This window comes from Maylandia zebra, linkage group LG8 (genome assembly GCF_041146795.1).
Source record: "Maylandia zebra isolate NMK-2024a linkage group LG8, Mzebra_GT3a, whole genome shotgun sequence".
In the NCBI taxonomy this organism is placed as follows: Eukaryota; Metazoa; Chordata; class Actinopteri; order Cichliformes; family Cichlidae; genus Maylandia; species Maylandia zebra.
Window position 1 is genome coordinate 15,282,988 of NC_135174.1, and position 23,230 is coordinate 15,306,217.

General features: G+C 42.7%; 2 protein-coding genes across 5 annotated transcripts; one reads left to right on the forward strand and one right to left on the reverse strand.

Moving 5' to 3' along the window:
* The first annotated feature begins 2,682 nt into the window (after positions 1–2,682).
* Positions 2,683–12,016, forward strand: adprh (ADP-ribosylarginine hydrolase). Of its 3 annotated transcripts, none has more exons than XM_024803467.2 (8): positions 2,683–3,015; positions 4,149–4,272; positions 4,440–4,548; positions 4,867–4,965; positions 5,743–5,848; positions 8,192–8,458; positions 9,711–9,960; positions 11,282–11,412. In XM_024803467.2, the coding sequence occupies exons 1-7, from the start codon at positions 3,008–3,010 to the stop codon at positions 9,955–9,957; spliced, it is 960 nt and encodes a 319-aa protein (XP_024659235.1). In that variant the 5' UTR covers positions 2,683–3,007; the 3' UTR covers positions 9,958–9,960; positions 11,282–11,412. The 3 variants fall into 3 exon arrangements, with proteins under 3 accessions (XP_024659235.1, XP_004574653.2, XP_004574652.2); XM_004574596.3 differs by having other exon boundaries at positions 2,684–3,070; positions 9,711–9,925; positions 11,282–12,016; XM_004574595.3 differs by having other exon boundaries at positions 2,684–3,015; positions 9,711–9,925; positions 11,282–12,016.
* On the reverse strand, positions 12,000–22,943 carry LOC101482910 (ataxin-2-like protein). Of its 2 annotated transcripts, XM_004574598.5 has the most exons (24): positions 22,689–22,942; positions 22,183–22,289; positions 20,831–20,870; positions 19,650–19,706; positions 19,315–19,386; positions 19,014–19,173; positions 18,711–18,832; positions 18,508–18,599; positions 18,112–18,360; positions 17,500–17,945; positions 17,328–17,414; positions 17,136–17,249; positions 16,921–17,001; positions 16,752–16,813; positions 15,669–16,024; positions 15,485–15,554; positions 15,231–15,371; positions 14,951–15,014; positions 14,476–14,654; positions 14,231–14,372; positions 14,020–14,129; positions 13,027–13,206; positions 12,772–12,931; positions 12,000–12,664 (listed from the first exon to the last, which is right to left on the reverse strand). In XM_004574598.5, the coding sequence occupies exons 2-24, from the start codon at positions 22,233–22,235 to the stop codon at positions 12,615–12,617; spliced, it is 3,087 nt and encodes a 1,028-aa protein (XP_004574655.1). In that variant the 5' UTR covers positions 22,236–22,289; positions 22,689–22,942; the 3' UTR covers positions 12,000–12,614. The 2 variants fall into 2 exon arrangements, with proteins under 2 accessions (XP_004574655.1, XP_004574654.1); XM_004574597.5 differs by having other exon boundaries at positions 22,183–22,943.
* Between the last annotated feature and the right edge of the window lie 287 nt (positions 22,944–23,230).

Consider the following 23,230-nt stretch of genomic DNA (forward strand, 5'->3'; position numbering starts at 1 on the left):
CTTATCAGCACAGCAATGCAGCTACAACACTGCTGACACAGTCCTAAACTGCAGGCACCTCCACAATCCATCCAAACATATCTGCACATGCACCATCCGTTTTTATTTCACCACTCTTTCTCTCTGTGGCTCTCTGTACTCACCATAGTTTTTATGGCCCCAGGCCTGACAATTCATATGACAAATAGCCTCCAGGCCTTCTCCCTCCTGATACATCACCTCCTCAATTTGCACTTCCCCTTTGATGATAATTGCGCGGTATAGTGAGGAGTGACCATGCGCATCAGCCATGGGGAATCACTGTCTGGCATCAGGATCCACCAGCTGGCAGCATCAATCACCGGGTCTCTTTAAAAGCAGCTGTTGATTTGTTGCAGTGAAATCATGCCACCCTGTGGCAGGAAGAGCTTCAGAACACAGATTGATGGGCAGATCACTGGCAGTGGAAGCTTTGGCTTCATCTAAAGTGGACTCTAAGAGCATAGAATTGATTATAATGTGATGTAATGCTTTTCTGAACCCCGAAGGAGAACTGTGGAGTCATTTCTTTGAAGAGAAAAATCCTGACAGAGCCTTAAATGTGTTTAGCTGTAGTCACTCGCTGTTATTTCTATCTCCTAATATCCTCTGTACATACTGACGATGATGCGAACCAGCAGTTTCACACTTCCATCAGACCTGTTGCCACGAGCTTTCAGTCCAGTTCTTGTGTACTTTGACAAACCTCAGCCTTTGTTCTTTGTTTCTCTTCCTTAGGAATGGCTTCTTGACAACAACCCTTCCAATGAGATCATTTCTGATGAGACTTCATGAAACTCTACATGAATCAAATAAAGTTTCAGATGCATGTCTCAGGTTTGGTGTCAAGTCTTTGCTGGATTTCTTTTTCTATTTCTTAAAATTGATTCTGATTTGCTTAAGATGCTATAAGGTCATCACTGCAGTGTAGCCGGCCTGTAACTGTGTGTGTTGTCCCTTAACCTTTATGCATCATGTACTGTGTCTGGGACTGGTTCCCTTGATTTTTAGTGTTTTGTGTAATACATTGACCTGAAATCTGTGTGTACGTATGTTTCACAGACTTATGTTTTGAAGTGATATTTCGGGGAGCTGTATTCCTCTCTCTCATCTTTATTTCCTTCCCGTCCCAAATATACTTGAATATAAAAAATGACATTAAATATTCAGCCTTTCATTGATATGTGAGTCTTTTGTCTGGTGACGAGCACTTACAGACACTGCCTGTCTTGTTTCTTAGGACTGCTTCGTGATTTTCAAGTTCCCTTAATGGGACTTTATAATTGAAAAAAGAAATCCTTCAGACTTGTGTAGTTCAAGATGTGAAATGCTTATCGTTTAAAGGTTTTCATATATTGTGTGTGTGTGTGTGTGTGTGTGTGTGTGTGTGTGTGTGTGTGTGTGTGTGTGATCCTTCATCTGAACTGCCAAGATCATCATCTGGCATGCTCTGCTCGCCAAACTTTTATTGTTCTTGTAATGCATATTCAGGAACTCTTTTCTTTGTTTCCACAGTTTATGTGTGCTGTTTATCTTCAGTGAAGTGATGAAGTGTCTTGAAGCATTTTGTTTTAAAAGCAGTTTCTCTGTGAGATCAGTTAATGTCACAAAGCTGGATACAAACTGATTTTCTGATGCAGCTCATAGGACAGAGATGCTACAAACATCTGCTCACATCAGGCCACCCATCTAGTGCTGTGCAATACTGCAAATTTTGGTATTGATCCGACACCAAGTAAATACAGGGCCAGTATCGCTGATACCAATATTGATACTTTTAACCTATAAAAGCAGCTTATGTGGGGGATAGCAGCGTATCATGATTTATGAGGTGAATCGTCATCACTTTGCCTAATTCTGAGCACATTTGAATGACCACTGTGATGTGACTGTGATTTTTAGTTTCCACAATAATTAACATGACATAACACACCTTTCAGTTTATCATGTATAGTGCATCTCGCTTATTTTGGAGATCTGAAATGTAAATGTGCGTCTCTCTAAAGCACCTTGGGTCAGCTTCTGTAGATTAAATGTGCTGTATATGCTATAAATAAAATAGACGAGACAGTCGTGGTTCAGACATTGGGGTGGCAGTCAGGAGGTGGAGTGGGTCACCTACTGATCAAAAGGTCGGTGGTTTGATCATGACATCCAAAATGTCCTTGGGCAAGATACTAACTCCAAGTTGCTCTCTAATGCATCCATCAGGGTATGAATGTGTGTGAATGATGGGTAGAAAGCAATGGATGATGGGGTATGTTGTATAAAGCGCTTTAAGTGCTCCAGGAGAGTAGAAAAGCACTATATAGAAGCTAAGTATCGATGCTATTGGGCTAGTATTGATTTAATTCCTATACCAGCACTGGTATAAATACTCTCAGTATTTGGATCAATCTACTTATACATATTACACTTATTCCTATGCTTAGGTGGAGCTGATGGTGGTGTCTGGTTGTCAGTAAGGTTATGCAAGCACCACTTTGGTGCAAATGTGAAGAATGGACAAGGAAGAAACTTGATCAAGGAGAAATGTCTGTATGAAGAAAATACCAAACAGTCAGGTTTTGTCCAGAAAAAATCCCCCTGACATTTACTGACCATAAAAATCCATCACCTTCAGATCTCCACACACAGAAATGATGTGTGTGTGTGTGTGTGTGTGTGTGTGTGTGTGTGTGTGATCGGTGCTTGGGAACTCGTCAGAGATCGTGCTGTTAAACATTTGTCCCCATCTTGCCAGCTGGAGAGCTAAACTTGGTTCCTCTCTGTGTCCTTTTTTAGCCCGCACGTTTTCTCGCGAGTCCGGCTGTTGGCTGTGGTTTGAAAAGTAGTTGTTACCATAACTTTTCTAAATGAACGCAATTTTTTGAGCTAGGAGTCTGAGCTACTGCTTGCAACAACCAAGCAGGGCCCGTGTGCAGCCGCGGTGTTAACTGGACGCGTGTAACCGCCTCCTGAGGATCGTTTGTGGGAACAACACGCTGCAATGGAGCGGTGAGGCTGCAGCTGCACGGAGGGAGGACGTCCTGCGTTACTTAGTTTGAATCAGGTTTCTCTGTGATTGACCTGTCCTGTTAGATCAACTCTCTTCACACGTGATATTGTTTATATGTGACATATCATGACTTCTAGAGACACAGTTTTTGCGATTTACGCTGAATGTACAATGCACGTTAACATATTTGGATATTTATAGTTACAGTGTATGTCTAGACTAGACATAAGTCTAGTACTAGACTTATGTCAAGTAACTGTAAATTAGCCTCATAGTAACTTAGAAGAATGACTGCTTTGACACAACAGCGCATTTCTCCTATAAAGCACATTTTTAATTCAGAGCTATTATTTAAGGGTTAAATGTTATCTGTGAATATTGCTTTTTAAAAAGTAAACGTAAATTACTGTGCAATTACTGTTCTTTATATTTTGCTAGAAAAATGGGAGATTTGTTGAAAAAAATGTGTAAACTTCAATAGAGTGCAGTGTATAAGACAAAAACAGAGTTGGTACAATTCCAACCATGTTGTAAGTCAATATTTGCTATGACCAAATTTATACTTCAACACAGCCTGAACTCTCTTAGGCACACCTTTAGGGGGCTTCTTAAAGGACATTTGAAGTTCTGTTTTGTTTTTTCATGTTAGCTGCCTTTTGTTTTTGTTCTCTGTCAAGATAATCCCTCTAAAGTAATGTTGAGATCCAGCTGCTGGGGAGGCCAATCTATGACTGAGCTAAATCAAGACTTTAGCTCATTGACTTCTCCAATGAGTTTTCTTTATTTAACGTAAAGTTAAAAGCACTATGAGCTGATCGGGTTGTCCGTCTGTGGCCTTTAGTGCAGCGGTCCCCAACCTTTATGCCCGACAATATTTTCATGGACCGGCCTTTTATTCATAACACACGTGAAAAGACCCAGGAAAACCGAGTAAACGATAACAAAATAACGCTGAAAACCGATAAAAACCCTGAAAACTATACATTTCACACCTGAGCCTCAACTCTCGCGGCCCGGTACCAAACGACTCACGGACTGGTACCGGTCCGAGGCCCGGGGGTTGGGGACCGCTGCTTTAGTGCATTTTAGGTGGTCTTTGCAAAGTTCAGCAGGCTAACTGTGATCTTTTCAGCCCCAGCAGGTCTGCTACGCTTGAGCTCTACAAGGCAGCCATGTTGCTGAGTGGAGTTGGTGATGCCTTGGGCTACAGGAACCAGCTGTGGGAGTACAATGAATCAGGACCAGCTATTCACCAGGTCAGTACTGGACCAGCAAAGCATTTCCATCCAGGGTTCCTATTTTTTCTTATGCATAAAGATGAAGGTATCATCTAATTTATGAGTTACATGTAGTTTTTATTGATGATGACTTAGAAGGGAGTTATTAAGAAAGGAGTGTTCATCATCATCCTCTGTCCATGCAGGAGCTTCAGGAACTTGGTGGCCTAAAGAACATCAAGGCTGAGCTCCCTGACTGGCCTGTGAGTGACGACACAGTTCTGCATCTGGCTACAGCTGAAGGACTAGCAACAGGCGAGTCCAAAGCCACATTAAAACATTTTGTTCTACTTGGTTTTTCCTCTGTTGCACATCTTGCTGGAATCGAGGAGCTGATTGGATTGACCTTACAGCCGCTGTTCACGCCTCTTCAAGAGCTCCACAAAAAAAGGTCAAATCTAATTTCCAGCCTTGCCTTGATTTAGCGCTCTATTAGGTGCTACCCAAGTGGGGGAAAAAGAGGCAGAAATTCAACTTGACCTTTAGTGGGATACGGCAAACCAGGCAGTCCTGTTAACAGATCAGTTACCTCTTTAAAGTCTGCAGTTTGAACAATGTGTGTCATCCTAACAGGAAAGACTGGGGAGGAGCTCATGCATGAGGTGGCTGCTCGTTATGTGGAAGCCATGAAGGACATGGAGGGCAGGAAACCAGGGCCTTCGAGCATTCTGGGTAAAACATCATTTTGAAGTCATTTAACCCTCCTGCCATCCTTTAAAAAACTCACACCCATCACCCTAGGGACCATTCTCAGCCACGCCATAAAAAGACCATATATCCATATTTTATTCCACTTTAAATTAGCCAACCTTGTAAAACTACTTCTCCCTGAAATATTCATGTAAAGTTTTAATTATATTTTCGTTGTTTTAACCCTTCAAATCCCAGTGTTATTACATGAGCGCCCTGTGTTATAAGCCCCAAAACCCAAAAAACGAAACTAAATATTTCCACAAAAAACCAGTTGAAGTAATATGTGATTGTCATTATAAGTAGGCCTTTAGATGGACCAAAGATTGGCACCAACATACATTTTGACCTGCCATTATTTTTTTTGCATTTTTTTTGCAATTTAAAAATTAAAACTTCAAGGCCCTGAGTCTTCATTGACATCCAAGAAAAGAAGAAAAAATAAAATCATATGATGATAATTTGGGGTTGAAAAATAGCGTTTATAATGGAAGTCAATGGGCAGAAAATGGTCCCCAGGGTGATGGGTGTGGGGATTTCTGCTGCTCAGCCATTTTAGGCTGATTTAAGGAATTCACACTGGAATATTAACATTGACAAGTAAAAACTATCCTGTGGCAAGTTTGGTTATATTCCACTGAACACAGTGGAAATGGCAGCCATTTAACACATAGCAGTGGCACAAAAAGGTCCCAAGAAGGCAGGAAGGTTAACATCTGTTTATGGAGGCGATATAGAGCTAAAGCTTTGTTCTTTTAGGGGTTTCCCAGCTAAAGCCTGGGGAGGAAGGGGGATACAGAGTGGCATATAACCCTGACGGGACAGGCTGTGGAGCAGCCATGAGGTCCATGTGCATTGGCCTGAGGTAAAAAGCTCTTACTTTTCAATCTTCATGTTGTTTGTTCTTTCCCTGAGTCCGCAGTGGGTTTGGTTATTACTTTTTAATTGGCAATAATTCTGAAATATGGCTGTCTTGAGCAGATGCAGCACATCTTAATCATGAACTGAGTCTGAGTCGTGCTTTTTCTGAGAGAGTGTTTTGCTGTGTTCTCAGAGCAGTTTTTTAATAAAAAAGTAAGTGAAAGGCGTTCCAAATTATTATTATTTTTAATTAAAATTTTTAATTACATTAGGTTAATTAGGTAGTCCTATTTAGAACTCTTATTCGAGTGAGAGTTGTGTACAAAACCCACATATAAAAAATGCACAGAAACATGCATGCTAGTTGAACATAAGACAAGGATACATTGTGCATGCTCATAAATGAAGAAAAGCTCATGCAGTGTAGTTGGAGATCATTTATAAAACCATTAAAATATTCCAATCAAAGCAGAAATTGTATTTTTTTTCTTTTTTTTTTAAACTTGTTCTATTTATCAACAGCAACATATTTCAATCCGTGCCACTTTTTTCATAAAAGACACAATTTTGACTAAGAAAAGAATGACCCATGATAACATATATGAGTGTATATATTAACAATATCACCACAATATCACCATAATTGTGTATAATTAATACGTAATTGTATAAGTGCAGATAAAATAGTTAAGAAACAAGATTTGTTTCTCTATAAAAAGCTCATCTTTGTCTTTAATTTTCTTTTTTTTTTTTTTTCTTTTTTTTCTTTTCTTTTTTTTTTTTTTTTTTTTTCCTTTTTTTCTTTTTTTTTCTGGAAGTCTTTAATTTTCTTAACAGGTGTTCCACATGGGTCTTAAAAGCGAGTCTAGCATCCAACCAGGGTCCTAAGTATGCAAAGTAATTAACAGTTTAAAGACTAAGAAGAGTTTGAATATGGACTGTACCATCCCATACTCTTGTCTTTATCTAATTCTAAAACAAGCTTATGTTTAATAAGAGAATTTTGAAATGTATCAATAGCGAACTGTAGATTTTTAATGCAAAGGAAGAGACTGTGGTATATATAGTGGTGTCATCTGCATAAAAATTGACATTACAGTTTTGGGTGGCAGAGAGTATTATTTGTGTAAAGGGCAAATAAAAGAGCTCCAAGAATAGATCCTTGTGGAACACCTGTACAAATGGCAAATGGACTTGACCTGAAGTCTTTTGGAGACTATTTTAATTCTGTTAGAAAGATAATCAGCAAACTAACCAACATCTAAACTGAGAACCATCTTTGTGCTAAATGCAATACAGATGAGGACAGAATTATTTCTGTGTTTCTAGTTTTATTTTTGATCCTAAATTATTTTACCGAGCACAAAAGTCTAGTATTATAATGTAAAAGGTAAATCCATTTTTATTTGTGTATCACATTATACAAGAAATAAGTTTAATATCCTCAACGTTACAACCACCCAAAGACAATAATGATCCCAGATCCAGGTCCAAGTCATCAGTTATAATAGTCCACATTGGCTGAGAGTAATATTTTTCTCTTGGACTCTGTTTATCTGTTTTTGAGGTGCAAAGTGTTGCCCTTCTTATGCAACTCACATGACTTTCAAAGGTGAAGGTTTCCTGTGGAGTTTTTGACTTCTTTGTGGGGTTTTTGTCTCCTGCATAGAAGAGGAGGTCACACAGGTGATCTCACGTTATTCTGCTCATCTACATGTAGCAGAAACAAGGAGCAATATTTAATATATGTATACTTTACTTATTTTAAGTTTAAGATCTCTCTTTCAGGATACCACCGGGGGCAAGAAACAAAAATCAGTCATGACAGTTAATGCAGTTGAGACAAAACTACTAAAATAAAACTGTTATTTAATATTAGGAAGGTGATCTGCAGTTCACTCCATTGAAATAGTTCTTAGTGTCTAAAATGAGTGATTCAAGTTCATCTGTTAACGTAGACTGCATTAAAAAAAAAAAACGAGCTTATGACTATAATGCTGATTTTGACTCTTTGACAGTGCCAGATATGCTGAGTTTTTATTTTTATTTTATATAAAAACACAGAAAAAGTGAAAAATATCTACTATTAGCATTTTAACAACAAATAATTTACTAGTTTTTTTTTTAGCTCTCAACAAATACTGATAATTCAATTATTGGAAGAATAACAGCTTCTTTATGGAAAAAACATGTTTTTCCAGACCTATTTATCTGCACCATACTAACTCAGAATGATGATGCTCAGAAGTTCTGTGCATGTCAATGAGAAAACCTGAATATTTCAGGTGATAGATATTATCTTCCTTAATAAATACTGATAAGGTCTTTAATATTTCATCCCCATCAGGTATCCAAAGCCCGACCAGCTGTTGTCATTGGTGGCGGTTGCTGTTGAGACAGGCAGAATGACCCATCCTCACCCCACGGGCTTCCTGGGAGCCGTCGCGTCAGCCCTTTTCACTTCATACGCCATCCAGCGCAGGCCAATCACAACTTGGGGTCTGGGCCTGATAAACGAGGCCTGCCCAATAGCAAAGAACTTCGTTGAAGGTCGAGGCTATGCCGTGGAGGAGACCGAGAGAGACTGGGGCTACTTCTGTGACAAGTGGCAATGGTATGGGCTGCTGAAATTGAGCCTTGTTAGGCTGTCATGTTGAATTCAGATTAAAGTTTCCAGCATCAGCAAGTTCTATTAACCTATTTCAGCGTCAAGGTTAACAGACGGTGACATGAAATTGTACTAAAATGTCACCGGTCAGGTTTACTTAAGCAGAACAAATGTCATTTTTATCCTGCAGTACTACATCCTCTGACAAAGATCAATGTAAGTGCAAAACACTATATTCAGGTAAATGTGCGAAATGTGCCTTTTATATTTCTGGTAACTTGATGTAATATATGCTTGAATGAGATCATGTGATATAAAGGAAGAGTTTGTTATTTTGGGAAATAAACTTACGGACTTGGTTGGCTATATAGTGATTACACTGGAGGTACAGCCATCCTGTAAAGTCCAGTATTTGAGCTTACACTAATAAATCACATTGCAAAAGAAAACTGATGACAAATGCAAATTAAAACATGCAGAATACTTTTTAACATGAAATTCTTAATCACAAAAAGTAAGAAAACTCAATTTTCCTTCAACTTTCATACCGAACAGAAAAACTGCTAAGTTGTACAACAAAAGCAAAATGTTTCCAGATGGTCTAATTATAACTGAGAAACCCCAGAGTGAATCCTGCAATTATTGCAATATATATGAAAATGCTACACTGATGTTCAGAGTACCATCTGGAAACGCCACAATATTTGGATTAGCTGTCTAAAAATCATTTTTTAATGACTAACACATTTTGTGACAAACATTTTCATATTAAAGTATTCTTTAATATATATATTTATATATTAAGAAATTATCGCTAGTTGAATTTTGCAATGTTATTTTAAAAGTGTGCTCAAATATGGGACTTTAGAGGACGGCGTTATTTTTTGAATATTCGAACTAGCCAATTATCAGACATGTTTTGATATTTTATTTTTATATTACATATATGAAGCTAAAGAAATTCACTGCGATTATTATTATGTATGTTCACATTTTAAATCTGGCAAATCAAAAATGATTGAATCATTTTGGTGATTTGAGATGGAATGACCCTAAAAGTAAGCGAGTGATTAAATGGTAGGAGTAGCTACTGGACACAGAAATATATTTTGATTTTGTCCAAAGGTAATAAAAAACAGACCTTTTTGTAGAAACAGTCATGACATGACTGCATTGTTTTATTTTTTTCATTTTAACAGAGAGAGAATGACACAGGTAGACCGTGTAGATGCTGTGAACCCCCCTTTCCTGTCTGCAGGTACTTGGATCTGAGGGGCCTCGCTCACGGTGTGGGCCCTGCGATTTGGCCTGCCTCTTACGGCCCTGCTGAAAGAGACGAAGCCTATAAGAGCTTCAGCTTGTCAGGTTGGGCCGGACGCAGTGGCCATGATGCTCCAATGATAGCGCTGGACGCCTTGCTAGGCGCAGGTTCAGACTGGGAAGAGCTGATGAGCAGGGCCGCCTTCCATGGAGGTCAGAGGTCTCACTGGTGTAATGTATTATAAGCTGTGAGTGAAGTCTTGCACTAAATGTAAAACCTTTACCTAAAATATGTGTTTAATTATATTAACACAAACTCAGCTTTAGTTTGAAGTCTGCTTTTTCTTTTTGACAATCTTTGGTTTAGTTTGATAGTGACTCCGGTAACCATCATGTTACCGGAGTCAGCATTCCTCTCGTTTCAAACATTTACACACAGTCACTCAGAAAAAGGTGTTGTTGTTTTCAAGCAATGGATTATTAAATCCCTGTACAAAGTAAGTTATTAAACTAACAGCACCACTTGAGATGCACTTTCACCTAATTGCTAAATAATGTAACTACAGGGAACTATGAAGAAGGTATTTGGTGTATCCACTGACAGAGGAAGAAGACGAGGAGACATGATGGAGACAAATTGAGGGAATTGTGGCTGAGATGACAGAAAGTGGATAAAAGATGTTGTATTTGTAGCTGCCAGGCAGAGGAAAGGAGGCAGACCTCAGGGTTCATGGAAGTAGTGGAGGAGGGCCTGCAGAGGGTTGGTGTAACAGAAGGGTGCTGATCAGCTGTGGTGACCCCTAAAGAGAGCAGCTGAAGGAACAATGTAACCTTTCGTACAACTTCAAAGAAATCTTGTAAATTCCCTGGAAATTTCTCTCCCATGTAAACTGAGTTCGGCTGGTTGTTGCTTAAGCAGTTTGTGTCTCAAAGTGCAGATAATTAGAAACTAATGTGATTTCTGAACTCAGGAATGCAAATGTGTTGCAAATGCAAATTGTACTGCAATTGTACCCAATACTGGTCCGTTTTAAGGAAAGTAGCAACTTTGTGAACATGGAACAAGACTTAAGAAGTAAATCAGACATTAAACGGACAGCTTGATGTCAGCTGATAAAGTAAGGCATGAAGATTAAGCTGCCAGTTGTTTGACTTCTCAATAATTATGCAACAAGGTGTGAGACAAACTGTGTGAATGAAAAAAAATCTGGTGTCTTTGTTTAGTAAGAGAAAAAACAAACCAGAAGTACACCCTGGACAGGATCACCAGTTAACCCAACCTCACTCTGTTTTCTTTGGATTGTGGGAGAGAACCTGTGAACCCCACACAGAAAGGCCTCGGCCAAATGGTGGGTTTGAACATGGGACCTTCTGTCTCTGAGGCAACAATATTAATCCCCACCAAAGAAGCCAGTCTAGTGATAGATGGATGGTTATTATTTCTAATAATAATATTAAAAAAAAAATCATTAGTCACTTTTAAGATGGCCACAAAGATAAATGATAAATATCAGTGATGCATTATCACGCACACTAACTGCTCACTCTGCTCTCATCTCTCTTGTCCAGGTGACAGCGACAGCACCGCAGTGATTGCGTGCTGCTGTTGGGGTCTCCTCTACGGATTGCAGGGGGTCCCCGAAGGCAACTACGCCAACCTGGAGTACCGGGAGCGACTGGAGCACAGTGCCGAGCAGCTCTACGCGCTGTCACACTGAGGAAGGTCGCTGCAACCCCGCCGTGCTGACAGAGCGTGTCCCGGCCCGCTGCGGCAAGGGGGAAACTGGGCCACGCACACTGACACACTGAAGTAGAGCTAGCTGGTGTGCTCAGTAGTACATTGATTTAGAGAGCTGTCACTGAGCCACAGTATGTTGTCATAGTCGCCTAAAGGGGAAGCAGAAGCAGTGTCCTACTAACCTAAAGAGTCCTCTCTGCCAGAACAAGGACAGAGTGCCTCGTGATGTTGGCACGGAGGCTAGCGTATAAGCAGGGGTCCCCCTAGTGACCGTTTTAAATCAACATATTTGCTCCTGTGAGCAGAACGAATCCAAGCTAATGAGAATATGAAATGAATGAGCAGCATCCTCTGGGAGGTAATTTGCTTTGTTTTGTTCAACCTGACATAATGACAAATGCTCCAGCCTCAAATTAAATGTGCTTTTGCTAAAGGATAATGAAAAATAAATTGGTGTGCCTCATGGTCGTTAACTCCTGAAGTGAGAAGGCAAACTAATGCTCCAGACAAAAACATAATTAACAATACAATAAATTAAACGCTTTGTAGTTGAGTTGAAAACTTTATTTTTTGGTCATTGTTTATTTTTAAATTTTTTTTGTCTTGTCCATTTTTTTGTTTTTTAATTAGATTTTCCTACAAGGGAAAAGAAGGGGAAAGGGGATGTTTGTAACTACTGGATAGAGTTTTAAAAAAATTTGCTAAAAGTCCTCATCACGTCTTCAAATCCCTCCTTTCCTGTATTCATGAGAAACAGTCCGTTTCTCATTTGTGTCGTAGTACAAGGCTAAAAAACAATTCTGGAAGATAAAGAGTCTGCTGCTGTTTTCCCTCCGCGCCTGGTCCTCCCAGTAAGGTGCCTCGTGTCTCTGAATAGGGTAAATAAAAAGTCGGGGAGAAGAGCGGGACAGCACCAGGGGTCAGGCGCTGCTGCCGTCCGGTCACCTTCATCGTTAGCATTAAAAAGCTCCTCCTAGTGCCGCACGGACACCGAGGTTTGTACTGAAGAAGCGTAAGGTGCTGCGAGGTTTCTGATTTCTTCTCTGCTCCGTGTGATCCTGTCAGTTTCTTTGTTTTAAATGAGTCGCGTTCACTCTGGGCCTCTCATCCAGCAGACGGGGATTGGGAGAGGGGGAGAACAATCTGGGAGGTTGCAGAGAGGCTTTAGTTTCCAGGCGGATGGAAGGAAGCGGGGTGTGGCTGGACCTGCATCGCTGTGGGAGGTAAACAAAAATAAAACAGAGCCTGTAAAGCCCGCACTTCAAACAACCCCTTTGTTTGACCCATAAAAGGGAAATCTGAGGGAGGGGTTGTGTGATACCTTGCTGGATGTAGAAGTGTTGGTGTGCTCCTTGCTGAGGTCCGTGTTGGGGGTGCTGGGGCACTGCACCAGGGCCCTGCTGAGGCTGCAACATTACTATTTGGGGCTGACCATGGCTCCCCGAATGGTGGGGACCCGAAATGGCTCCTTGAACATGAGCCTGGGGGACAACAAGATCAGTTGACATGGTTTAGATCAGAAGTTAAAACACCACCTGCTGAGAAAAGGGGGAAAACAGGAAAATGGAGCACATACCTGTGCTATCTGTCCAAGGGGGTAGGTGGGTGGGATGCCCTGGTGACCATGGATGCTGTACCCCGGAATGGAGTAAGAACCCTGTGGAGACGTGTGGCCAGGCGGCATGTTGGGTGGGGTGGGTGCTGACAAGGGGCCTGAGTGGTACAAGGACTGGGGCTGTGGGCCCGACTGGGCGTTCTGAAAAGCACATCAAGGTGTGAAAATTCATCAAGGGCCATAAAAATAAAGCTGTAGAGAAGGAAAAGGTGCACATGTGCCTTTTCCAAAAGTGAGATTAGAACAAGTGCTATGCTTTTCAGCTTATTATCATTATTATTAAGTCAACATATCTAAATAGATCACCAAAAATCAACCTGATAGTGCAAGCTGCTTAATTTCAGAATTCATAGTCTAAGGAGCTTAAAAAGAAAAAGCATCTGGACTTCTTTAAGTTGCTTGAAGACATTTACCTCTCATCTGAGAAGCTTCTGCAGTTTTAGGGTCAAATGATGGAGAGTCCCAGATTTAACCCCTGTGGGAGTGTCCCCCCAAGAGGGACAATGGATCCCCTATTGATCCTCTAACTAATCACATGAGCCAAGGTGTGAAAAACGGTGTAGGTCACAATCAGCCAAGGTTTTGGATGAGCTCACTGTGAAACCTAGCCCCACCCTATCATGTGATCAAATGGCCCAGGATGTGAGCGGGCGCTAAGGTGTCTGCCATCTATTATCCAAAACTGGATTATAGATGGCAGACTCTGTTCAAAGATGGTTGTTCACGGCAACTTAAAGAAGTCCAGACGCTTTTCTTCCCAAGCGCCTTAGACAACGATGACCTGGATGATTGAGAACCTTCACAGATATAATTGGAATGAATTCTGAACATATTTCACACAATCCAGTCTGAAAATGTAAGGTGTGTCGAAGCTGTTGACATAAAGCAGCAATGAGCAGCCCACACTGCACAGACCAGGTGGACGGTCCCTTCTCCTTTTCGGGGGCGTCCTACCTGTCCAGGGCTAGGTGCAGTGTGCTGGGGTGGGGGCTGATTGCCTGTTGGTGTACTGGAGGGCTGAGGCTGATGAACTGCGCCTGTGTGATGGGAGAATGACTGTGGAGCTACAGAGGAAGAGAATTCACGTCAGGGTCGACTCTGTATCTACAAATCAATCGATTCGGGTCACGTGGATATTTTGTCGTTCACATCCATCTCCACTCACCGTAGATGCCCTGCTGTGGGCCTTGAGGTCCATCTCCCTGTGCAGAGAACTGGGGCCCTCCTGGTGGACCGAGGGCTTGTGGGTGGGGACCCCCACCTTGACCTATCATCCTGGCTCCACCTTGCAGCATTGAGTACATGGGCTTTTGAGGATGGAGAAAAGAAAGGAAAAAGGTGTTATTCTGCTGAATGAGAAATAATGTAAAACCCCGACTACAGAATGTGTTTGGAGGGCAGACGTGCTACCTGTCCAGGGTAGGGTGTCATGGCCTGGATGACCTGCTGCTGGCCATACTGCTGAGGGTTGTACTGAAGGTAGGACTGGGGGTAAGGGGACGCTACCAGCGGGGCCCCAGCAGCTGATGCAGCTTGCAGCATGGGGGGTGCTGAAGAACCATGGTCAGAGCGCTGAGCCACAACCGAGCCTAATGAGAGGAGCCAATCATCAAGAGAACAGAAACATGGAGGACAAAAACACCATCTTTCCCGTTCCTCACTGCAGATTCCAGAGTTCAGTCGTCTCTAATTTAAGTGTTTAAGCGTTTCTGCAAGTTTAAAGCATGACGGCTCTGTGTTTCACAGCAGATCACAACTCAAGGTTAACATTGAGGTAACAGTCAGCACTTTCTCTGGAGCCGAAAGTCAAGCCTCTGACAAGAGCTGACAGGAAATTCATTTTAAATATGTGGGAAACAATATAAAAAGCACACGCTGCAGTTACCTTTTGCTCTGGGGTATTTTCCCTGGCCCACTGTAGACATGGTGTACTGATACATTTGTGGGGGCTGAAAGACAAAAAGATGAACAGGTGAGCACAAGAACTGTGGCTTTAATGTGAAAAGAAAAACTGCAAACAGTATCCGATTGCAGTTCCACGTGAATATTTGGCTTTTTATTGGCATGTTTCAAATGCCAGCAAGATATTTGTAGAAGGTGTTAAGCACGACATTTAGAGAAAGACGCCTTAAGTGACCATGTTTATTTATTTTTGGCTTGCGTACCGGCACAGAGTGGATCTGTGAGATGTAGGAGGAGAGGTAGGGTTGGGGGTTGTAGAGCGGCCCCTGTCCTCCTGGATGCTGCAGCACCACGGGGCTCTGAGGAGTTGGCCGAGGTGGGGTGGGCGCAGTGTTGGGCTTCGTCTGTCAGAAACACATCACGGGTAAATAAATATAGATTCAATATATGAAATAATATCTTAATTTCTGTGTGTGTTTTTTAAGTTTTAATGACTTAACAGATTCAAGTGTCTTACCATAGGCATCTGAGGTTTGATAGGATTGAACTCTTTAGCATTTGGGTTTAAGGTTGATTTCTTTACTTGGCTGCAAAAGAGAAAATAGTTGTTATAAATTATGATGAGTGCAATAAACTGAGTTAAAAAAAATAAATCACACAGTTCACAGTCAGAAATCTTTAGTCCTTTTATTTAAACTCACTCTGCTACGCCTTCTGTCCTCTCCGCTGCCTCGGACCTGACCTCCTCACTTCCTGGGGTCCTGGCAGGCTGAGGGGTGGCTGGGGACTGCCTGTCTGAGAGGGGTGCCGTGGCGGCAGCTGTTGTGGTGCCCAGTGTAGCTGCAGTGTCCTTGGAGGGGTCCTCGGAGACGGCTGGCAAAGGCTGGGTCTGGGAAGGACTGGGAGCTGCAGGCTGAGGTTTAGACTCTGATGGAGGATGAGCGTCTGATGGCGCGGGGTTGGCTGCGCTGGGCTGGCTGACCTCGCTTACAGCAGGAGGGGTCGTCCCTGCTGCAGGAGAACTGGGAGAGCTGGAGTTAGCTCCGCTGGGTGGGAGCTGGAAGATAAAAAGGAGTCGAGGGATAAGCAGTTGGTCTGTAAAAGCAAAATTGTTTGTTTCATCCAACAAATCAAATAATTAATTTACTATCAGACATGACAGCAAAGCCTCACAACTGAGGAGCCTGTTATAACTACTGAGGTTTAATTTAAGTTCACAAGAATATAAAACATGTTGATTAGCAATCCCGCTATAATAGGTCATAATAGTATCCAAATGAGGAGTACTGTTTCTAAGAAAAGGTGGAAAAGGAGACTGTGAAACACAAGAATCTTGAGTCCAATCCAACAATGTGCACAGAAACAGAGTCATAACAGATTAATCTGAGGCTTTGCAGCAGCCTGATGTCATAATCAACTTTCAGCTCAGTCACATTTAATAACAATCGAGTATTGTAATCTTATGTGCCTTTTATTTTAGACATGTACTGCCTGTGAATTGCTGGGCTGACACCAATGTTGTAAAATAATTTAATACTGATCATTGTTTCCTTTTTACTTTGTTACTGTGGCAGTTCAATTGAATAAAAGCTGTTACTGGTCAGTGACACTGTAAAGACCGAGATGGATGACTAGCATTGAGCGTCATCTGCTAAAGTTGATCATCACAACATGATTAAGATGGGAGCGATGTTGGAGGGAGGTCTGACATCACTGATGTCAGCACGCAGCCTTGTGATTGGTGACTGATTTTCTCATTTCACACGTCGCTGAAACACTCTTACCCTGAACTCTTTGCCAAATTTTCGCAGCTCCTCAATGTGGGACCTCTGCTGAACCGACGGCGCTGGTGGAAGAGAAAAGAGTTTTGAGAACTTCAAACAACAACACAAAGGGTGCGTAACTAGGCAAAAAGCTCACTTCCAGCGTTTAGCCAGCACCAAACTTAAATACCTTTACTCGTCTTGCTTTCCTCTGTTGTGCTCGGGCTCTCGCCGGAGCGTTCCTTTGCAGCTGCACCGAGGATCTCATTCACTGTGAAAACAGCACAATAATCCAGTTAGTTGCAGAATTTCTAATTCCAAGCTGATGCATACTGTTAAGAGCCTCGTGCTTTAACTTTCGTTTTAAAATTGTTCTATGAACACAAACATTAGGAGAGACTGTACCATCTACAGGGAAGAGAGGGGCGGGGCCTGATGTCTTCTGAGCAGGCAGCGAGACAGAAGATGTGTCCAAGTAAGGTGTGTCCTGGGAAGAGCCTGATTTAGGGGAACGAGTAGCTGTAAGAAAATTGAAAGTGAAGTTAGTTTGATTGAATTTCATAATTAACATGGGGGGTGACCAGAACGTCACTGTACCTGTGGACTGAGCGTGAGAGTTCTGAGTGCGGCTTGTCCGGCTTGACTGTGGAGGTCTTTGGGCTTTAGGAGAGGTCCTTGCAGCAACTGAAAGCACAGAAACATCTGCTTTAGCAACAGGCATAGATGCTACAGCTGTGAAGTCGATCCTGAGAAAAGTTAACACACTCACCTCCATTAACTGGTCTGCTAGCGTCGGACAGCGAGTGCGGGAGTGAGTGGGAATGAGGAACCGTGTGTCCGTGTGGAGCGGGCGGGCTGGCTGGGGACGGGACAGTTGAAGCGGAAGCTGAACTGGATGATGGGCCGCCAGGTGAAGCAGGCGTGTAGGGGCTGGCTGGGCCGGAGCCTGGACTCGGGCTGGCGTTTCCCTGTGGGTGGTGAGGGGCGTAGGCACCGACACGACCCGACAGAGGGCTGCTTCTCTCTGAGGGGGTGACACCGGGCTGGGGCCCAGCTGCAGAGGGCAGGGGTGGTTTTGGGGACGAGGAGGATGGAGGGTTGGAGCGGTAACCTCCACTCAGGCGATTGTGAGATGGAGGCCCGCCAGAGCCTCTCTCAGCTCGTTCCCGGTTCATCTCTCTTTGACGCTGAGGTAATGGAATGTACTTGCCCTCCCTGGTGGAGAAAAGAGGGGAGCAAACGCGTTTCAAACTTTACTCTTTAGCTTTAAGTTGGAACCCCCCCACAAAAAGAGGGGGAAAAAAGTGAGTGAACACCTAAAATAAGTACAACCCTTATATCTATGTTCCTGACAAGCATTTCAGAATAAACCTCCTCTCACCTGTTGCTGGCTCCTGGACTGTCTCTACCCCTTTCCCGTTCTTTGTCACGTGGGCTCTCACGGCCCCTCTCTCGATCATTGCCGTCCCGCGCCACGGCGCTGAACTTGTCCTCCTCGGTTCTGCCCTCATCATTTTCCAGGTTGACACGACTGCGGTACTGGGGGCTCGACTCAATCTCTTGGGCCAGGCGGGCAGCGCGTGCCTCCCTCTGCCGATAGTTCTCAGAGTTGCCCCTCTCCAGCGGTACACTGGGCGGTGGGAGAAATAAAAACTGACTTAATCTGCATGTTTGTGTCAGATGTGTGTCCTACAGTAAAAATACTGATACTTATAACCTTACTGACTAGTTAAGGGAATGTTTTTGGCGTATTTTACAAACTGCTGCAGTAACTTACGTGTACATTGAGAGGCTGGAATCATACGTTGATGTGACACCATATTTGACTTCATTGTAACGAAACATCTCGTTGGCATCCCAGCCGTTAGACTGGAGACAAAAAAAAGGGAGATTAATGGGGTAGTAAAGGAATCAGCGCAAGAGTTAACAATAAGTAACAGTCTGTATACACAGAAACTTGACAGAGTGTATGAAACCTACTGTATCAGTTTCCAAATCGTAACTCTCTCCGTTGCTGTCACCTCCATCCCATCTCTGCAAAACCTTCTCTTTATGTTCTCCATTGATGCGGCTGGAGCTGATGGCTGTGTCTGTGAAGGTGTCTGAAAAATCAAACGCAAGAAGACGTCAAAACAAGGTAGATAAATCTGAAATAGTTTCCCCCATTACATCTGCAGCCATTCAAACTGAATGAAGAAGCGCCACGTTTACATTCTTTTAACCAGATTGCAGAAACCCAGAGCCTGCCCTGACTTGACCCTCGGCACACGTGCATTTTCATACCTCTGGTGGCGTAATTGAGGTCGACGTCTCTGCAGATCATCGTGACCAGGTCTGAGGGGCTGAAGATCATGGTGTCGGTGATGTCCTCCCTCCGTGGCGGAGCTGATGTTGAGCCCTCCTCCTCATTGCGTTTGTGTACAGCATCCACAGCCAACTCGCACTAAGGACATTGAGAAAGCACTCAGCGCTCAGCAAGTATTAAACAACCACAGAAAAGATGACCATCACTCTAACCGTCACTCTAACAGCCCGAATAAGGCGGCAAACTGATGTGCATGCCTGTGTGACCTGAGCTTCTTACCTTAGAACTGAGAGTCTTAAATATGCCCTCAAATGCACTGCCATTCTTCACTTTTATGTCACATGTGGATCCCTGAGAGAGACAAGACAGTCTTTAAAAACTATAGCTAACCAGAGAAGTGTTTATATCAGTATTAAATCAATAACTGCTATATTATTTGTGGAAAAACTGCATAAAAAAGTGAAACAAATTTAACCAGTGTACAGATCCCACCATGAAATAAAGAGTGCCTTTACAGTAGGTAAGTTTACCTATAAGACTATTGTTTACAAAATAAATAATAATAATAACAACAACATGGTCTGAAGAAGACAACAACCAGCCAAATGACTCACCACAACAGCTGTGAGGAAATGAAGCATTCTGGCATTGTTATAGACACCCTCAAACACCTACACATGGGGAAACAAGGATTTTCAAAACAAAGCTTTACAAAGACGCAATATATTTAAATTAACGCGGGCTGACGCTGACAAACTAGAACAGAGTTAAACATTAACCCTCAGAGGCCCTTCGCACCAAGAAGTGCTTATTCCTGGTCTTAAGTTAATCCGTCATAACTTGGCTTTTTAAGTCCGACCTGGCAGCTATGCCTGTTACATCATCAGCTTAAACAGTCTTCTGACTATGACCGTGTGTAAATCCTGCAATTAGTCCAGAGCAGGTAAGGTAAAAAATTTTCTGCACAGGTTACGCTAAAGGTGACGTCCCGTGCCATATAACAGACTTTTTGTTTTTACACGTGGTGGAGAGAAGAAATCATAAATTACTCAAGACGTGTCACTGGATTTAAAGTTAGTGTCGAACCGCGACTCAACATCTGGCCACCTCGGCTACTTTACACGACGAACAATCCACGAGGCAAGGGTAAAACCTCTTTTCAAATGCCTCAAAAACGCCAACGTTTATATTGATTTCAATATCTTTCCACTTTTAGAAGCTGCCAGTGTCTAAACAATGACTTGTTTCCTGGTTGCGTTTTTCAAAAAATTTAATCTGTCCTTGGTGTGTTCTTGCGCTGACTGGACAGCTTGACTCTTTAATTTCACTCTTACTCAACTACCTTTACTTTCACTTTTGATCCTTTACATCTGCCGTATCAGATATTAACCAACCTCCACAGTCTTGTGTACAATCACATAACCGCACACGCAGTTTTAACCCCAATCTGATGACTGGTCATAACAGAGTAACTTTGTGGATCGGATCAGGTATACTAAAGACCAGCTAATGCAATCAGCCACAGCTGAGTGAAGAGCAGCTGTAGATAAACCTTTCAATGGCCCTTTTACAGAGGAGGACTTTATCAAACACAGGTCATACTCATATCTGACTCCACAGGCAAAGGGCTTAATACATTGACCTATAAAATGGGTTTTACACCAGCGATGCTTCTAAATGAGTAAAATTTATTAATTATTATAAAAATTTACCCAGTATCGCCACATATTTTCCCTCCCAAGAATATTTTAAAAATGTAGTGTGTATTTGCAGTTTTGTGGATCGGGATACTTACAGGAGATGACTGGAATGATGGCTTTGCAGAAGATCGATTCCTGAAAAACAAAACAAACGTATCGCTGTTCAGAAGGAGAAGAACTTGTTTAAGTCTGAGGAGTCAGTGTCACAGTCCACATCACACACTAGAAAAATTGGTTATTCGAGAAGCAGACAAAGTTACTCAGAGTGGCAGGACAAGTTCTTATGTCACTCCTGCTCACCAGAAAAGCTCCACGGTTAATTTATTCTCAATCCACGCACTCTAACTGAGGGACTTAAAGGAAAAACTGGCATACGAACATAGATATTGTTTAAAGAAATAATATTTGTTTACAGATTAATCTCTCCCCCCATCTGTCCCATCCCCCTTCACCTCACTGCAGGTATGTCTGGCTCTAGAGCTTCAAGTTTCTCCCCAGTGTTTATTACCACACTGTTTGTTGATTCCCCTGCCCTCTCCCTTTTCCCCTCACCCCAACCAGTTGAGGCAGATGGTCGACCCTCCCCGGGGCCTGGCTATGCAAGTTTCTGTAGGTTTCCTTCTGTTTAAAGAGATGTTTCTCCCAACTCTCACTGCCTGCTTGCTGAAAGGGTATTGATTGGTTTCTCTGTAATATTCGTAATCCAATTTGCCCTATAATAACTGCTGACATAAATAAAATATAATTAGACATAAATAACGTATGTCAGTTTAGTTTGAATTTTTTTTTTAATATGCGTCCTTAAGATAGAAAACAGGAAGTCTAAATCGAAAATTAAAAACACATTTCTGCCCAAAGACGTTTGATATACGACTGGAAAAGCCATGAAAGGGTGATGTAGACCAATCTGCATGCTAAACGTAACTCCACCGTGAATGGCCACTGTGGCTCGTATCAATGCTTGCTACATGCTCGGTTACAAAACAAAGACGGAGCTAACAAGACTTCAGTAAACGCGCTCATCTCACAAATCAGCAGCACACGCGACCTCGTACTGGTCATAACAACTGTGTAATGTTAACACAGCCATTGTATCAGGCGTTTTTATTAAGCATTTGGGACGTGAGGTTATACATGTAAACAGTTTCTCCCTCCCCTCTCTTTCGCCCCTTCTCAACCAAAAACAGGCCAAATAAACTTTGTATCACCTCTATGCTGATTTGCTACTCCTAGCTTTCGCCACTTCGCTGATTCGGTTGAGGTTCGATTCGAGCGTGCTGATTGGTCCACATATGATGCCAATCTAAGAAGAGTGAATCCCATTGGCTCCTAGGTAAGCTCTATTTTTGGGGTTACGCCCACTGGGAAACAGCGCTTTAACCGGTAGGCCTTTAAGTCACGGGACAATCCCCGGACTGTCCTGAAAGAAAAATCCCAGCCCTCTTACCTTCCAGCCGGTGCCCTGTTGGCGTTGTTGATCCCGCTGACTGGAGAAGACATACCGGCAGGGCCCGATGTCCCGTTAGACGCCTTTCTCCCGCCGGATCCGGGTTGCTGTTGTTTCAGCATTGCGAAGCACAAGGCTTAGACAGTATCAAGTGTAAGCTCACTTAAAAACACCGATACCTCCTATGTGAAGTAGCTTTGAAAGCGAACTCTCTTTAGCAGTTATCAGCTGCCCTAAGAAGCGCAGAGCCGGTGTAACCTCCCCGGCTATTGTGGCTAATCTTGCTAGGTGAACACCAGTCGCGTGTGGCCTAACATGTAAAAGCAAAAACACCTCGATAATATAACTAAATCGAACACATAACTTAACAAATTACCCCACGCTATCTACTCTACAACCACACAGGCTACGCCAAAGCAAGCGACAATTAAAAATTACACCAGCTTCCGTGTAATTATTTAGCCAAGGCTGGCTAGGTTAGCATTAGCTGTGATCCTCGGGCTCACTTCGGACGCTCTCCCTCCGGGGTTTACTTTGTATCCTCGGCCGCGTCGCCTTAAATCCAACACCGCTGAACCGTCGGTTAAAAAATTACTGCTCGGCGTTACTGTCCTCTGCCGTGGAACTTAGATTTTCAGGTTTCCTTTGGAAAACCTGCTGCGGTCGGTCAACACCTCCTCTCGCTAGGACAGCTTGACTGAACCCGCGCGCGGCTGACTGCAAACCGGCTGAAAGGGGGAGGGGGCGTTGACGTGAGCGCGCTTACGTGGAAGAATGTGTGCATTGATTAAATCAGGACTTAATCGATACCACTGTATCGCTGATATAATCAAGGATGGGTGGTCCCTGCTGTAAACGTGGCAGTCACCATACAGAACACTTAATGTTTTGTTTACAAATCACCACCTTGGTTTCTGTTAATTTAATCATCTCCCATTATTTTTTTCCTATCTGTATTGATCGCATGTATTTATTTATTAATTTATTATATTTGATTCATGATTGTAACATTAACCAAACGAAGACACCAACAGCACAGGCGAAAGGC

Coding starts and splice junctions, on each gene's coding strand:
- adprh (XM_004574595.3), top strand. Junction 5,849..8,191: donor TCCATGTGCATTGGCCTGAG/GTAAAAAGCTCT, acceptor CATCCCCATCAG/GTATCCAAAGCCCGACCAGC. Junction 8,459..9,710: donor TTCTGTGACAAGTGGCAATG/GTATGGGCTGCT, acceptor TCCTGTCTGCAG/GTACTTGGATCTGAGGGGCC.
- LOC101482910 (XM_004574597.5), bottom strand. CDS start 22,304: ATGCTGAAACAACAGCAACCCGGATCCGGCGGGAGAAAGGCGTCTAAC. Junction 18,833..19,013: donor CCTCAATTACGCCACCAGAG/GTATGAAAATGC, acceptor TTGATTTTTCAG/ACACCTTCACAGACACAGCC. Junction 14,373..14,475: donor TGACACCCTACCCTGGACAG/GTAGCACGTCTG, acceptor CATCCTCAAAAG/CCCATGTACTCAATGCTGCA.